Raw genomic sequence first — 17330 nt, forward strand, 5'->3', positions numbered from 1 at the left:
GTGTCCCCAAATATCAAACCCACATTTAGTGTAGTGTCCCCAAATATCAAACCCACATTTAGTGTAGTGTCCCCAAATATCAAACCCACATTTAGTGTAGTGTCCTTGAAAAATTAACCAGCATTCAGTAGTGTTCTTGAATCCAAATTTAGTATAGGGTCCTTGAATACTGAACCTGTATTCACCCCACGGACAAAAGTGGCACTAAAATAGACTGCATTAAAAGGGACTAAGTGGTGGAGTTGCTTGTCGGGAGCTGGTAAATTACATAAATTTCAGATACCAGAACACTACACAGATGAAAGAAGTTCTTACTGCGGACAAGGCCAGGATTTGCTGCTGAATAGTTTCCTCTTCGCTGTACCCAACCCAAGGAGGAACTGCTGCATCTAATAAGACAAAACAAATATATGGTTTATGCTTCTAGTACTAGGGCAAAATAGACTAGAAATTTTCAGATGGTCAGCAATGAAGAAAGCCAGACAGTACAGAAGATGGCAACTGGTTTCATGCTTTTGAGTCTTGATTACCTCTGCATAAATTTTCTCAGGGGAAACAATTGATCAGGCAGACCTGTTCCAAACACAGTTGTCCCACCAGGACAAGTGGCGTGAGCAGACTCTGCCTGCATCTTTTCTCCTTTTCTGCCTCCATTCTTCATTACCTTAGTAGAAATTCTCAGCCAAGCTGAACATTCATATTTAGGAAAGCACTGAATAATGGGTCCACCTTTGGTAGCCAGATTACACACATTCTGCCAACTGCCTTCTAAAAATGTATAACCAGGGGTAGTGGAGAATTAAAATGTAAGAGAACATGATGCAGTTCCACGCACATTAAATGATTAACTTTTTTTTTTTTATCAACTACAGGGCAACAAAGTTACAGAAACCCTGAAAGAATGTGGGGAAAATACGAACACTTTATTAGACTGCATTTGTCAGGGCTCGTTTGCAATCTATTTTTATGCAATTGTATCTACTCTATCAATAGCTCTATTCAAATCTGTAAAATCAAATCATAGCTTTCAATATTTGTTAATAGTAGGTTGCTAATATGATCAAAGCTACTAAAAATTTTAAGCCAATGTTATGCTGGTTTAAAAAAAAAAAAAAAAAGGGGAAATGCCTGCACTGCCTTTGTATGGCCAGTCTGATCAGGGATTAATGGGAATAATGGATCCAATGGTGCACAAAATTCTGCAGACGACGTACTGTGGCTTTCTTCACATTCACTCCCCATTTATCCCTTTGTCCTTATGCTAAGCTTTGATGCAAGTCAGCTAAAATGTAAAATGCTAAATAAAATCATTAATAACCAAAATGCAGCTGTTGTATCTGCATATTTATAAATACCAGCTGTATCTGTTCTTTGAAAGTGTAAATTGCAATAAAGGCATTAACACTACAACTTGGGCAGGACAAACAATGTAAAAGGAAACATAGAAGAGTGGTCAACATGATTCACAATGGCATGCTGCACTGTTAAAACTAGACAGGCTAAATGCTGCACAATACACAATTCAGAGCCATCTACAGAAGAATAATAATCACCACATTTTTTATGTTTTCTGATTTCAAATCCTCAACTGGTAATAAACACACTAATAGACTTGCAAATATTTAAAAGTAATTCGCAATAAATAAAAAAAAAATAAAACAAACATACACACACACACCTACCTACATATACATACATACATACATACACACACACATATATACATATCTCCATCTATCTCGTTTTTTTATTTATTTTAATACACACAAAATTCCTTAAAACGTGGGACTTTAAGTGCCGGTTCACACTACCGCAGCACGACTTTGGGGGCGACCTGTGAAGTTGCGTGCACCGCGACTTCGGCGCGACTTGCACGGACTTCATATAATGAATGTCAATGCAAGTCGCTCCGATGTCGCCCCAAAGTAGTACAGGAACTATTTTCTAAGTCGGAGCGACTTGAGTCGCTCCTATTAGAACGGTTCCCGTAGCACTGCATGGACCGCGACTTGTCAGGCTGACCAGTCGCCTGACAAGTCGCGGTAGTGTGAATAGGCACTAAAGGTGCCGAAAATCCAATGTTTATACAACACAGTTAAAATTCCATCAATTTATTCCATTCATAAAAACATTTGGCATACTTTGCCCAACATAGGTACTTTTTATTATATACACAGATATATAATCCATATATCCACAGCATATCATAACTCTTCCCACCCTACTCAATACCACTTGACTCCTTTGAGATTACAAAAATTCAAATAGTATAAAAGTTCAGAATGGCTCTGGTATTGAATGATTTTGTCATGACATGTTTCATGGGTCCCCAGCAGGGATGAGCTGAGGTATGCTCGAGTCCGTACATGCCTGATCCCGCCAGGAAGCCGACACTGCACTCCACTAATCACAGGCAGTGAGACATTTCCCGATCCACAGCTGCACAGACCAGGAAATGTCTCACTGCCTGTGATTAGTGGAGTGCAGTGTCGGCTTCCTGGCGGGATCGGGTACGTGCAAACTCAAAAAGGCCCAAGCTCATCTCTAGTCCCCAGTTCCACAATCTGGATCCCAGTATTGATGTAACTACAATAATTTTTTATTAAATGAATATGGATTGTTTTCTATAGTTTCACAGAACCTAAAGAAGTGGGGTATCTGGGACAAATAAAAGACATCAACATCATGACAAAGTCATTCAATTTCCCCCCCTGCCTGAGCCATTCTGAACTTTTATACTATCAAGTTTTAGAAAAAACTAAAAAGAGTCAAGTGGTAATGAATAGGGTGGGAAGAGGAAGGATATGCTGTGAAACATACTTGTAACATTTCTATGGATTAAACTGTATTTCGGTGTATATATAAAATAAGAAGCTATGTTGGGCAAAAGTACGCCATATGTTTTAATGTTTTTATTAATGTAATAAACTGATGGAATTTTAATAGCATAGTATTTTTAGGCACCTCTAAAATCTTATGTTTAAGCATTCTTTTGTAACTCATTAACATCAATTATTAGCACATAGAATAAAAACAATTGTACAGTACCTTGTACATTTTTGGAAGGCCACCAAGCTCCTAACTAAATCCCAATATAGCTCTTAACGTTCTGCAAAGAATCGAATATTCACAATACACACACACATACTGGCAGGCAAACGGGGTTGATTTACTAAAACTGGAGAGTGCAAAATCTGGTGGAGCTGTGCAAGATAGCCAATCAGCTTCTAACTTCAGCTTGTTCAATTAAAGTGGTTGTAACCCAAAAAAAAATAAAAAAAATTAAAAAAAAAAGAGCTTCCGGACCGCCCGCCGCACATTTACTGTGGCAGGCTGGCCCTCCTGCACGAACCGACGTAGCCCTACGTCGGTCATGTGCTTGCTGCTGGGGGGCGAGCGTGCGCCGACACGCTCCTGTCCCCACTACGCAGCGGGGGCAGCCTTGATCGCTCCCCACAAAGAGAAAGACGGTCAGCTGTTGTAAACACAGGAGACCGTTCTTCTGTCTGAAATGATCTTATATATAGGATCACAGGTCCCCACAGTTAGTAAACACTCTCCTAGGCTCACATTTAACCCTTTGATAACCCACTAGGTTAACCCCTTCCCTGCCAATGTCATTATTACAGTAACCGTGCATATTATTTAGCACTGATTACTGTAGTAATGTCACTGGTCCCCCCAAAGTGTCAAAAATGTCAGTTAGGGGTCCGATCTGTCCGCCGCAATGTTGCAGTCCAGCTAAAAAAATCACAGATCGCCACCATTACTAGTAAATAAAAATTAAATAAAAAATGACAATTCTTCCCCCTGGTTTGTAGACGCGATAGCAAACCAATCAAAATACGCTTACTGCGATTTTTTTGACAAAAAAATATGTAGCAGAATACAAATTAGCCTAAAAGTGGCTGAAAAATTTTGATTTTTACATTTTTTTGGGAATGTTATAAAGCAGAATGTGAAAAATTTAGTTTTTTTTTTTCAGAAATTTCGCTCTTTTTTTGTTTATAGCGCCAAAAAAAAAAAAAAAAAAAAAAAAAAAAAAAAAAAAAAACAATCGCACAGGTGATCAAATACCACCAAAATAAACTATTTGTGGGGAAAAAAGGAACTCAAATTTCATTTTGGTACAGTGTTGCACAACCGCGCAATATTTTGTTAAAGTAACGCAATGCCAAATCGCAAAAAATGGTCTGGTCATTAAGGGGGCAAATTCTTCCGGTCCAGAAGTGGTTAAAGCAGGGGGGTCTCAAACTGGTGGCCCTCCAGCTGTTCCAGAACTACAATTCCCATAAGGCATTGGAAGGCTGACAGTTACAAGCATGACTCCCATAGGAAGAGGTATGATGGGACTTGTAGTTCTGCAACAGAGGGCCACCAGTTTCAGACCCCTGCTTTAAAGCATGTTATACAGCACAGTGCTTGTGCTGTGTAATTTGTCTCCTTGTTTCATCTACAATACCTGGCTGATCCTGCCTGGTCCTGCCGTCCCCCCCTGTAAGCTAACCACGTTTTATCATGACTGCTGAGCCCCTGATACCGTGGTCGGTTTATGTGCCTCCGTCATCCCTTGTTTCTCCTTGCTCCCTCTCTCCCCCTCCCTCCTTGCCTGTCAGCTAATGTCAGTGCCCACCCTTCCTCTGCAGCTACAATAGTGTAATATTGCTACAATCCACTGTATTACATTAAATGTGTCCAGGGTAAATATGCCGCTGTATACATTATTTCATAGTGCCGCTCGGTGCTCAAGTGACCGCCTGCTGCTTTTCTCCTTTCCTCCCCTCTGCCTGGCTGATGTCAACAGGGGATTCTCAGCCCCTCCCCCTGTAGTTTTCAGATCGGCAGGGAAGAGCGGTGAGCAGTCACGTGAACGCTGAGCGGGACTATGAAAGGTATAAAGCGGCATATCACTGGGCACATTATTTAATGTAACACAGTGGATTGTAGCAATATTACACAGTGGCTTTACAACCACTTTAAGCTTTGACAAAAATACCTGGAAGCTGATTGGCAACTATGCACAGCTGCACCAGAGTTTGCACTCTCCAGTTTTAGTAAATTAACCCCAAAGTGTGATGGACAGACTGTAGGAGATGACCACTGAACTTTAAGCACACTTACTTGTTTGATAACCCTTCAGATTCCTGACACTTACATGTAGAAGGTATTTTAATACTGACAATGTTGAAGTCTGTAAAGTAGCGTTCTTCAAAGCCATTCCAGAATGTTCTACACATGCTCTACACTCTTGAAACATTGAATGCTAAGGTGACATATAGTCTGTCATCCAGCATTTAGGCTGGGTTCACACGCGTCCAGCTGCGGAGAGCAGTCCAGTCTGGTTCGTTCCTATTCACCAGTTCAGGTGTAAATTTTTGCCTGAATTTCAAACCTGAACCGGACCCAAAAATGCACAGGGCCCTTTTCAAAACTGCACCGCAGCTGCCCCAGGCATGTGTGATCTAGGGTTGCTACCTCATTCTTTAAACCAGGGCACATATTAATAACACAGATTCGGAGGCTAATATAATGTTCATAAGGCACTGAGTTAATTATCACCTTAATCAGCCACAGAACCTGTGTAATTAATGTGTGTCCTGATTTAAAGGGAATAGGTGGCAACCCTAGCATGAACCGGCTCCATTGAGAGCCAGTCACATTCACATGTTATGCGAATTGAATGTGGTTAAAAATGCATCCAATCCACATATATGTGAGCCCAGCCTTAGATGAACTTTCATGTGCTTCCTAGTTGGTGTATGGGTTAATATGGTCCCACGGCAGCAGCCAAAAGCACAGCATTAATATCCCTTAAAAATGTTGTGCCTGTGTGCATTTCTGACACATTAGATAGGGGCAGGCAAAGTTTAAAGGAAGTTTGCTGAAACAGGAGCCAAATCATCTGGAATAGTGACAATGGAGCTCGTTGTAGATTTATTTGCAGTGAACTTCTTAGCAATGATGTAATAACTCTGGTCTGGTATTCGAAAAAGAGTAAAAATGCACTACAGTTCCTCTTTAACAGAAGTACAGTTCCTATACATATCTGAAAAAAAAAAATGCCCTCTGTGTTATGTACATCATAAGGACTTTAACAAACTTTGCTGCAAATTCAAAGGAATAGCTGCTTGTTTGTACATGTGTAGAGTGAATCTGCATGGCAGCAATTTTATAATTATCAATCAGCTGCTACACCTGCAGGGCTCTAATGAGAAAATTGGCAAGATTTGCCCCCATTCTCACCAGCGCGACCTGGGATTTGTCAAATCAAAGTTGCATGACAAGTTCCACCCTATTTCTAGTTATGGAACTGGTTGTTCAAATCAGTGAAATGCCTACTTGGAAAAGGTTCCTACACAATTTTTGGGGATTTCATGTGCGACTTGCATTGACATCTGTGAATGAAGCTGCACAGATGTCAACAAGCCGCACATGAAATTGCACCGACCCGCTGCTTTGCAATTGCGCTGAAGTAGCTTGATTTCAAAGCTGCATTTGATGAGAACGGGGGCTTAGTCGTGATTTCCCTTTGGGAGTATCTCACCAAAAATGAAGTTTTTGTTGCAGGCAGTGCAAAAAAAAAAAAAAAAATCTGTATTGTCCCGTAGTACAGACTTCTGGGAAAATAATAAAGCCAATCACTGAAGCAGGACTGGGGGACGTTCAGTATACATTCTGTGTACAGAATACCGCCAGGTAGCCATACTGCATTGCATTTTCAGAAAATTACAGAGCTACAGATTGAAAAAGAAAAGTAATTTTTAACAACATTCACCTACAATATGACTTGTGTTGCAATTGTATACGGGATTTTCTTTTTTTTTTTTTTTTATTAAATTTTATCATTTTTGTTTTCCCCACAAAAGTGGAGTTACTCTTTAAGATATACAACTATAATTTAATAGATTAAATATTATATGAACATAAACAAAATTCAAGGTAACTTTTGGCTGCATACATAGAATGCAGTACAAATAGGCCACATAATATACCTGTCTTTTTTACATTCTTCTCATGCACAAACTTTTCCTGTTCCTTCTGAAAATCCCCAATAATTGTCTGAAAAATTAAAAAGAAAACATTTCAAAGTGTGCAAACCTGATACTCTATTCTTAGAAATACAAAAATACTCACTTGTGTAATGAAGACTAGGTCTGTAACATACAACACATGGGACGTGGATAGAACATTGTGAAAGCAAATTTTATATTATATGAACAACCTCCTAAATCACCAATTTATTCACAAGGAGGGTGGACATTAGATAATGGTCTCTCTATCCAGTGGATTTAAGAAGGGAGTGACTAGGCTATTATTTCTGCACACTTTAAATGTGAGCAACCTCCTAACATCTGACCAGTCTTGGGAAAAAAAGATGGCTGGCTGGGATTGCTTTTTCCCCAACGATCAATATTTTCCCCTGTGAAAAGGGCAGCCTCAGAGGTGGACATTCATGCATGGTGGTGTAATAAAAGGGCCTGGCTTCTGAACTACAGAGGTGGAGAGGAGTTTCAGGAGGTGGAGTCAGTACAGGAATCACTGCTTGCAGGCAGCAGGGTACCATGGGATATGTAGTCCTTAGACATTGGAAGAAAACAGCAGAGGAGAAGCTGCAAAGCATGCGGAGAATCCAGGAAGTTGTGGAAAGATATGACCAGCAGACAGGCTGAACTCACAGCAAAAAAGTTAGCTTATATTGGATGGTCTAAAAAGAACTATCGTTTGCAGATATAAAATGAAAGCATCTCCTTTAAAGCACATATACCTCAGGAAGCTAAACACCACCATATGTCTATAGCTAGCTTTAATTTATATTATTTTATATACACACTATACTGTATGAAGTCAAACACATCACCTTCTCAATGATGCCATCGATTTTTCCTTCTTCGACTGACTTCTTAATGGTGTGGGCAGTTTCAGCAACTGAGTCAGATAACTTTTTTGTGGCAACTGAAGCAAAATTCAGGAGATAACCTAAAATGAACATTGTAAAAAGGTAAAAATATAAAACAGGATAGTACCTACAAATACATGTAAAATGGTACAGTTAACAAAACATCTAATCAATTTCTATTTTCCTGCTCGGTTTACTATTATAAGGAAAGGAACACAAGGGGTAAAGCTACACTGCAAAGTGTGGAATCAAAAAATACCCTTGGGGTAAAGCTACACTGCAAAGTGTGGAATCAAAAAATAAATAATAATGATAAGAAGAAGAAGAGTCGATGTTAGCGATTAAGCTACAAAAAAAAAAAAAAAAAATAATAATATAGAGCTATACACTACATTGTCAAAAATGGATGAGAAGGCCTGGCTCACAGTCCCCTCTCTAATTCATCCCAAAGGTGTTCTATCGGGTTAAGGACAGGATTCTGTGCAGGCCAGTCAAGTTCCTCCACTCCAAACTCACTCATCCATGTCTTTATGGGCCTTGTGCATTGGTCCAATTCATTTGGTGGAGGGTGGATTATGGTGTGGGGTTGTTTTTCAGCACTTGGGCTTGGCCCCTTAGTACCAGTGAAGGGAATTCTTAAGGTGTCAGCATGCCAAGACATTTTGGATAATTTCATGCTCCCAACTTTGTGGAAACAGTTTGGGGATGGCCCCTTCCAGTTCTAACATGACAGCGCACCAGTGCACAAAGCAAGGTCCATAAAGACATGGATGAGCAAGTTTGAGGTGGAGGAACTTGGCACAGAGTCCTGACCTCAACACAATAGAACACCTTTGGGTAAAATTAAGGAGGAGACTGCGAGCCAGGCCTTCTTGTCCAACATCAGTGCCTGACCTCACAAATGCGCTTCTGGAAGAATGGTCAAACATTCCCATAGACACACTCCTAAACCTTGTGGGCAGCCTTCCCAGAAGAGTTGAAGCTGTTATAGCTGCAAAGGGTGGGTCAACTCAATACTGAACCCAATGGACTAATACTGGGATGCCATTAAAGTTCATGTGTGTTTAATGGCAAGTGACCCAATACTTTTGACAATATAGGGTTTATACACATTGAATGAGGCACCTGCTGCACATGCTTGATGACCACAAAGGGTGCCCTGATGCCTGGGTATATTGAGCCAAGTCAAATATTTATTTCAAAGCTAAAACAATGGAGGACTGGAGCAAAGTTTAGCTTGGATGTTGTAGCTATTGTTCATCATGTGCCCTCCCACAAGTGCTAATGCCAGGAGTCAGCACCGTGTACACAAACACAAGTGTCATCTGAAAAGGTAATCAAAAGGCTTTAGCAGTAAGATTTTGTTAGAGGAATTGGAGTTTCAGGGAATGGATGTTGACTTTTGTTTGAAGGTGCATAATACAGAAGCCAATCTCGCCTTACTTTACTACTTCGGATGTGAAGAATCTAAGTATTCTAAAGCCCCGTACACACGTACCGATGGTCGGCTTACAAATGTTCCTCTTTTCTCCCCGGGATGTCGGTGTCTGCTGAAAAGTGCAAAGACAGCACAAGGACAGCACAAGAATTTTGTCCGCCGACTGCAGAAGTGATGTCATGTAATGGTTAACTTTCCCTGTGTTTTCTATTTTCTGAGCATGCCCAGTCTTGCAAATCTGCGGTCTGTCGGCCGAATTGTGTACTGACAGGCGAACAATCGTCCGTTCTGGTGTCGGCAGACAAATATTTTCATGTTTGCAAGAAAGACTTTTGTCCGCGGATTGTGCGCAGACATCTGTCGGAGGCACCATACTAACACGCGTACAATCGGCAGATCCTTCGTCCACCGACGTTTGTATGCCGACGATCGGTACGTGTGTACGGGCCTTTAGAATAACAAAGCATGTGCTTGAGATTTCAGACCCCTAAAATGAACATGCTCAATAGTTCAGATCAGAGACCCACCAAAGAGTTCAGTAAGGATAAGCATGGCAGCTTTCACCTTGAGCCCCCGTTCACACTGGGGCGACCTGGTCGCCTGACAGGTCGCCTTGCATTGAGAAGCTATGGACCCGGTCTAATAGGAGCGACACAAGTCGCTCCGACTTAGAAAAAGGGTCCGGAGCTTCTTTGGGGCGACCTGGAGCGACCTGCATAGACTTCAATGTTGTGAAGTCCATGCCGGCCGCTCCGAGGTTGCGGTGCGAGCAGCGCGCAGTGACCTCGGAGGTCGCCCCGGGAAGTAGCGTCGCCCCAGTGTGAAGGGGGCCTTAAGGTCCCGTTCACATACAAGCGACGCTACTTCGCACCGCGACCTCCGAGGTTGCGGTGCGAGCAGCGCGCCGCGACCTCGGAGCGGCCGCCACGGACTTCATAACATTGAAGTCTATGGCGGTCGCCCCAAAGAAGCTCCGGACCCTTTTTCTAAGTCGGAGCGACTTGTGTCGCTCCTATTAGAACGGGTCCGCAGCTTCCCTATGGGAGGCGACCTACGGTGACCTATGAGGCGATCAGGTCGCTTTACAGGTCGCCTTAGTGTGAACGGGGACTAAAGCACAACTCCACTTCTGTTGAAAAAAAACAAACAAACAAAAAAAACAAACAAACAAACAAACAAACAAACATTCCCCTCTGTGTGATCTATGCACATTGCAAAAAACTTTACAACCTTTGTTGCAGATTCTTTCCTGTTTTTTTTTTTTTTTCCATTAAGAAATAGCTGTTTGTCTGTGTCCATGTGCAAAATGAATCCAATGGGAGTGATTTTTTATTATCAGTCAACTGCTGCACCTGCAGGGCTCTAATGAGAAAATTGGCAGGGTCTGCATCCCTTTAGAGGTAATTTCCATTTGAGATTATCTCACCATAAAATGACTATTTGTTGCAGGGGGTGTCAAAACTCTGACTTGTATCTTAGTGCAGACTTCTGGGAAAATCAGTGAGCCAATCACACAAGCAGGAAATGACATTTCTGTGTACAGAACGCCTCCAGGTAACCGCATTGTATTTTACAGAAAATAACAGCACAGCAGTTAGAAAAGGAAAGGCAATTCTCAATAAAAAAAAATGAAATTACAATTTGAATTGAGTAGCGATTGTAAATGCTATATTATTTTTTTCCCCCCATGAAAAGTGGAGTTACCCTTGGACATGAGTGCAGTGGTAAAAGCCACTATTTTTATCCTGCGAAGACATTGAGCAGGCAAACCATTTTCACATATGTTTTAAGTATTGAGCATCAAAGGGAGCTGAAAGCCATATGCTGGGGCCTGCTACAGGCACCAATCCACCAAGTCTTACATAAGTGTCAATAGTAACTTGTAAGAACAAAGATAGCCAGAAACTAGCGGGAGTTAAACACAGTAAAGTTTCATTCCAGGAAAATAAGATTTTTAGAAGTTGGAGTGGGCCAGTGTGGTTACCTCTGAGTGCTATGCAGCATCTGCAGGGCTGCTGAGGATGCTCAAATTGCCAGTAGTAGTCACTTCCACATACGATCTTTCAGGTGGTGCTGCGTTGTCTTTTACAGAGAGTATAGCAAGAAACTCGCTTGGCACCGTCTCCACTCAAAAAGTTTTATTCTTTTCAGTAAATTCAAGACTTTCTGTGAGGGTCGAGAGTGACATTCATACACCCCAGAAAATCCTGCGTTCACTGAAAATAGGAGACATTTTTTGGATGGAGGAGGTGCTGTACCCACTGTAAGAGGCTCTTTCACATGGGCAGACTGTCTGCCAAGCGGGGGATTGGACACAGCCCACTTTCCTCTATGGGCCTGTCATTTTACACCCGGCTGCAATCTGAGCCAACAGACGGATGGGGAATGGATCCTCATCTGGTTGTTAGCAGAAAGGGTCAGATGTTGGCGGGTGTCAAACATGAGGGGTCTTTTTACGTCCATGGCGCCATAGAGGGCAATGGATGGTCCAGTCAGGTGCACCTAAAAACTGACAGGTGGACCTGATCTGTCTGCCCATGTGAAAGGGGCCAAATAGACAGGAAGCCTCCACAGCACCAACTGGAAGATCAGTCTCAATTGTAAACATTTTGTTTCCTGGAGTTCAGCTTTAACTCTACATTAATACATTTCTCCAGCAGTAGTATTAAAATGGAGAAACAAGCCTATCCTTCCCTTTGTACCTGGCAATTCTTCATATAGCGTACATCCGCAGTGCTCTGCACACTCCCAGATCATCCATGGAATCTGTCAGATGTCAGGAATGGATCTGAGTGACAGAAATGATGTCACTCCTGTGTACATATGTAGAAATGACATCATTCATGGCAATCCAATGGCTGAAAAGAGGTGACATGAGCCCTGGAAATAGTAATGGAGAGGACACTGTATATCATGACCAAAAAAGGGGACTGACATGATGCTTGTGTTGGGTTTATACAGAGTCTGTGAAGCTATTTGCCAGCACATCACAGATATTTAGATAAAGTCAAAATGTTTTCATTGAAGAGATATGACATCACAGCAAAGAAGTCAGATCTGTGCAGAACCCTTTCATCACGCCTGATGACCATTACTAAAGATGCGCTCTGGTGTGTTGGGGATCCTAGTCGCAGCCCACCTGCCTGATCACATCAGGAAGCCAACACTGAGCACCGCTATTCACAGGCAGCGAGACATTTCCCAACGTGTGCAGCTATGGACAGGGAAATGTCTCACTGCCTGTGGCCGGATTAGGATCCCCAACACACCAGAGCCCATCACTGCCTATTACTATTGAGCCTTTTCCAGGAATTTGTGCGATAGGAATATTGACTGTTACAGTCTGTGTTCCCTTCTTGGGAGATTCTCTCTCTACTGGTGACTGATGGAAAAATCCAACATTCTCAGTTGTCACCAAAACAGAGGGGTTTCCTTACACTGGGTGCGCCCCTGATTTTGGAGAGATCTCTCACTTCCTGTGGTGTCTATAGAGGGGTTTCCTTACACTGGGTGCACCCCTGACTCTGGAGAGATCTCTCACTTCCTGTGGTGTCTATAGAACAGGAAGTGAAGTGAACGCTCCACAAACATTCAAAACAGAGGGGTTTCCTTACACTGGGTGCGCCCCTGATTTTGGAGAGATCTCTCACTTCCTGTGGTGTCTATAGAGGGGTTTCCTTACACTGGGTGCACCCCTGACTCTGGAGAGATCTCTCACTTCCTGTGGTGTCTATAGAACAGGAAGTGAAGTGAACGCTCCACAAACATTCAAAACAGAGGGGTTTCCTTACACTGGGTGCACCCCTGACCCTGAAGAGATCTCTCACTTCCTGCTGTGTCTATAGAGGGGTTTCCTCACACTGGGTGCACCCCTGACTCTGGAGAGATCTCTCACTTCCTGTGGTGTCTATAGAACAGGAAGTGAAGGGAACTCTCCACACACATTCCGAGTTGTCACAGAAACAGAGGGGTTTCCTTACACTGGGTGCACCCCTGACTCTGGAGAGATCTCTCACTTCCTGTGGTGTCTATAGAACAGGAAGTGAAGGGAACTCTCCACACACATTCTGAGTTGTCACAGAAACAGAGGGGTTTCCTTACACTGGGTGCACCCCTGACTCTGGAGAGATCTCTCACTTCCTATGGTGTATATAGAACAGGAAGTGAAGGGAACTCTCCACACACATTCTGAGTTGTCACAGAAACAGAGGGGTTTCCTTACACTGGGTGCACCCCTGACCCTGAAGAGATCTCTCACTTCCTGCTGTGTCTATAGAGGGGTTTCCTCACACTGGGTGCACCCCTGACTCTGGAGAGATCTCTCACTTCCTGTGGTGTCTATAGAACAGGAAGTGAAGGGAACTCTCCACACACATTCCGAGTTGTCACAGAAACAGAGGGGTTTCCTTACACTGGGTGCACCCCTGACTCTGGAGAGATCTCTCACTTCCTGTGGTGTCTATAGAACAGGAAGTGAAGGGAACTCTCCACACACATTCTGAGTTGTCACAGAAACAGAGGGGTTTCCTTACACTGGGTGCACCCCTGACTCTGGAGAGATCTCTCACTTCCTATGGTGTATATAGAACAGGAAGTGAAGGGAACTCTCCACACACATTCTGAGTTGTCACAGAAACAGAGGGGTTTCCTTACACTGGGTGCACCCCTGACCCTGAAGAGATCTCTCACTTCCTGCTGTGTCTATAGAGGGGTTTCCTCACACTGGGTGCACCCCTGACTCTGGAGAGATCTCTCACTTCCTGTGGTGTCTATAGAACAGGAAGTGAAGGGAACTCTCCACACACAGTGTTTACCTTCCCCTACACAGAGAGGGCTGTCAGATGCCAGTGATGATGGCTGTGCTGTGTCTCCCATGCAGATGTTGGGGTGACCCCCCCAGAGAACACTCACTGCCGAAGCCTTTGGCTTGTTTGACGAGCACATCCTCGGGTTCGTCGTGTGGGGGCGCCTCTTCCTCCTCAGACTGTACACGATCCCTCATGTCTTCCTCATCAGGCTGTACACAGCCCCTCTTGTCTTCCCCCCTCTGTTCGGTCACCACTTCCTGCTGCTCCTTCTCCTCTGCAGACTGCATGTCCGGCTCGGGGTCCAAGCCCAGCCAGCTGCCCAGCCCTCGTAGCATGTCGGCTGCAGTGCCTGAGCCCCCAGCACCGCTCGGCGAGAATGACGAATGCTCGTGTTTATCTTCCTGTCCGGAGCATCAAAACTTCCTCGTCTCTGAGCGTTACGTCAACAGCACATATGCCAACCAATGGCACATGCTGTATAAGTCACATGACCGGCCCCTCTGCCAAATGACTCGGAGGGGGATCAGGCACATCCGGCTCCTCCCCCCAGCTGTGCGGGGCAGGTGACACGTGACTGGAGGAGCCAGCATGCACCTGTATACAGCTGAGCTCACATTACAAAGCTGTGTGTTTACCTGAATGTCAGGCTGACCCTCTGCCTTCTGTACTGGAAGCTACTGCCCCACACCCTGTATACTGCACACTAGAGGAGAGGAGAGTGCTAAATCTGGTGCAGCTTTGGTTCACATATGTGCGATGGCCGACATTGCATGTGATTCGGAGCACACTGCTCTGTAAATCACATGTTATGTCTGTGCGATGCAAATTCAGCCATCCAGTATGGCTGAATTCACATTGCATTCGGACCAAGGTCACACAGGACCCTTTTTTAGGTCCGCACCAGAATCGGAACACCCATGCGATCCAATTCATGTCCGAACTGACAGCTCCCACTGCAATATGCAAACTGATCTGGGGGTGTCGTTAACTCTGTATTGATAACCTCAGCGTTTTGCATATAGCAGTGTGAACTGCCTGCTAAGCCCCGTACACACGAGTAGAAATTCGGCCGGGAATTTTCGTCCAACGACCAATCTGCCGATTTTCAGCTTGTTAGTATGATGCTTCCGACAACCAACTTTGACTTTTCGGCCGAAAAAAATCTGGCATGCAGGCTATATAATTTTTGTCGACCGTCAAAACCCGTCCGATTTTCGTCTCATTAGTACAGATTTAAATGGGGAAAAATCTTATGAGCAAGACTGGGCATGCTCAGAGATGAAAGAACACACAAACCAATCCAACACATGACATCACTTCTGAAGTAGAATTCTGTCGTGCGAGAAAATTAGTGTGCAGTCTAGGCACATTCCAACCAACAGACACCACTCTGGACAAAAGACGGACGACCGGCCGGCGGAAATTCGTTGCGTGTGTACTAGGTTTTATTGTCAAAGCTTAATTGAAAAAGCGGAAGTTAGAAGCTGATTGGCTACCATGCACAGCTGCACCAGATTTTGGACTCTCCAGCTTTAGTAAGTCAAGCCCCATGTTTGTGGTCAGTAGAGATGAGCTCAGGCATGTTCAAGGTCCGACGTGCCCGATCCCGCCTGGAAGCCGACACTGCAGTCCGCTAATCACAGGCAGTAAGACATTTCCCAGGCTGTGCAGCTGCAGATCTGGAAATGTCTCACTGCCTATGATTAGCGGACTGCAGTGTCGGCTTCTTAGCGGGATCAGGCACGTCCAAGCTCATCTCTAATGGTCAGCAGCAACTCCAGCTATTATCCACTTGACTTCAGGAAGATTTTAACCCCCCCCCCCCCCTTCATGACCAGACCATTTTTTGCCATCCAGCACTTCGCTACCTTAACCGCTTGCCGACCAGCCGCCGTAGTTTTACAGCGGCAGGTCGGCTCTGTCCCCTGAAAACCACATACCTGTACGCCACTTCAGGAGGAGCCAACCAGCGGGTCCGGCGGCCACGATTGCCACTGGGCACCCTCGATCGCTTCCTGTGGAGACAGAACAACAGTCTGCGGTTATAAACATGGCAGACCGCTGTTCTGTAATGCCCCATACACACGTGCAGATTATCTGAAGACTTTTGTCTGCAGACTTACCTTTTCTATGTAGTGCAAGGGCCTGCCGGATTGCATACAAATTGAAAGTGTTTAGGTTTGACCTCATATTATATGGTTTTGGTAAGTCTGCAGACAAAAGTCTTCAGATAATCTGCACGTGTGTATGGGGCATAAGTTATGAACACAGGGATCCTGTGTTCCTCTTATTTAGCATCCCAGGTCTCTGTTTATGCAGAAAGCCCATCCCCCCCAACCCACACAGCTAGAAAGCACCCCCTAGGGACACATTTAACCCTTTGATCGCCCCTGGTGTTAACCCCTTCCCTGCCAGTGTCATTAGTACAGTAACTGCATATTTTCAGCACTGCATACTGTAGTAATGTTACTGGTCCCCCCAAAAGTGTCAAAAAATGTCAGGTGTCTTATCTGTCCACCACAATGTCGCAATCCCACTAAAAATCGCTGATCATTGCCATTACTAGTAAAAATAAATAACTAAAAATGACAAACCTTTCTCCTAGTTTGTAGATGCGATAACTTTTGCACAAAGCAATCAATACACACTTATTGAGATTTAGTTTTTTTACTAAAAATATGTAGCAGAATACAAATTGGCCTAAACTGATGAATACATTTAGATTTCTACATTTTTTTTTTTACTGGGAATGTCATATAGCAGAAACTAAAAAAAATATATATATTTTTTTTTTTTGTCAAAATTGTCGTTCTTTTTTTGTTTATAGAGCAAAAGTGAAAATCGCACAGGTGATCAAATACCACCAAAAGAAAGCTCTATTTGTGGGGATAAATGGACATCAATTTTTTTTGGGGTATAGCTTCGCACGACTGCAATTGTCAGTTAAAATAACGCAGTGCCAAATCGCAAAAAATTAAGAGGGTAAATCCTTCCGGTCCAGAAGTGGTTAACTGGCATTTGCACGGTCATCCCAATAATAAAAAAAAAAAAATCACAAATTTTATTTAATGGCTGAGTGAAAGTTATAGCACCTACAAACTATGGTATATATACTAGAATTTTTTTTTATACTACTAATAGCAGCGATCTATAATGGAACTGAGATATTGCGTCGGGCAATCTAACA

General features: G+C 43.5%; 1 protein-coding gene across 1 annotated transcript in view; it reads right to left on the reverse strand.

Moving 5' to 3' along the window:
- Nucleotides 1-14602, reverse strand: part of SYAP1 (synapse associated protein 1) — a 41162-nt gene extending 26560 nt beyond the window's left edge. The window contains exons 1-4 of the mRNA XM_082247806.1: nucleotides 14247-14602; nucleotides 7859-7977; nucleotides 6993-7059; nucleotides 316-389 (exon numbers count right to left, since the gene is read on the reverse strand). Of these exons, the coding sequence (XP_082103932.1) occupies nucleotides 316-389; nucleotides 6993-7059; nucleotides 7859-7977; nucleotides 14247-14478 (492 nt within the window). The 5' untranslated portion in view covers nucleotides 14479-14602. The remainder of the gene's footprint in view (nucleotides 1-315; nucleotides 390-6992; nucleotides 7060-7858; nucleotides 7978-14246) is intronic.
- Between the last annotated feature and the right edge of the window lie 2728 nt (nucleotides 14603-17330).

This window comes from Pelophylax lessonae (assembly GCF_965119305.1).
Source record: "Pelophylax lessonae genome assembly, chromosome: 2".
NCBI lineage: Eukaryota > Metazoa > Chordata > Amphibia > Anura > Ranidae > Pelophylax > Pelophylax lessonae.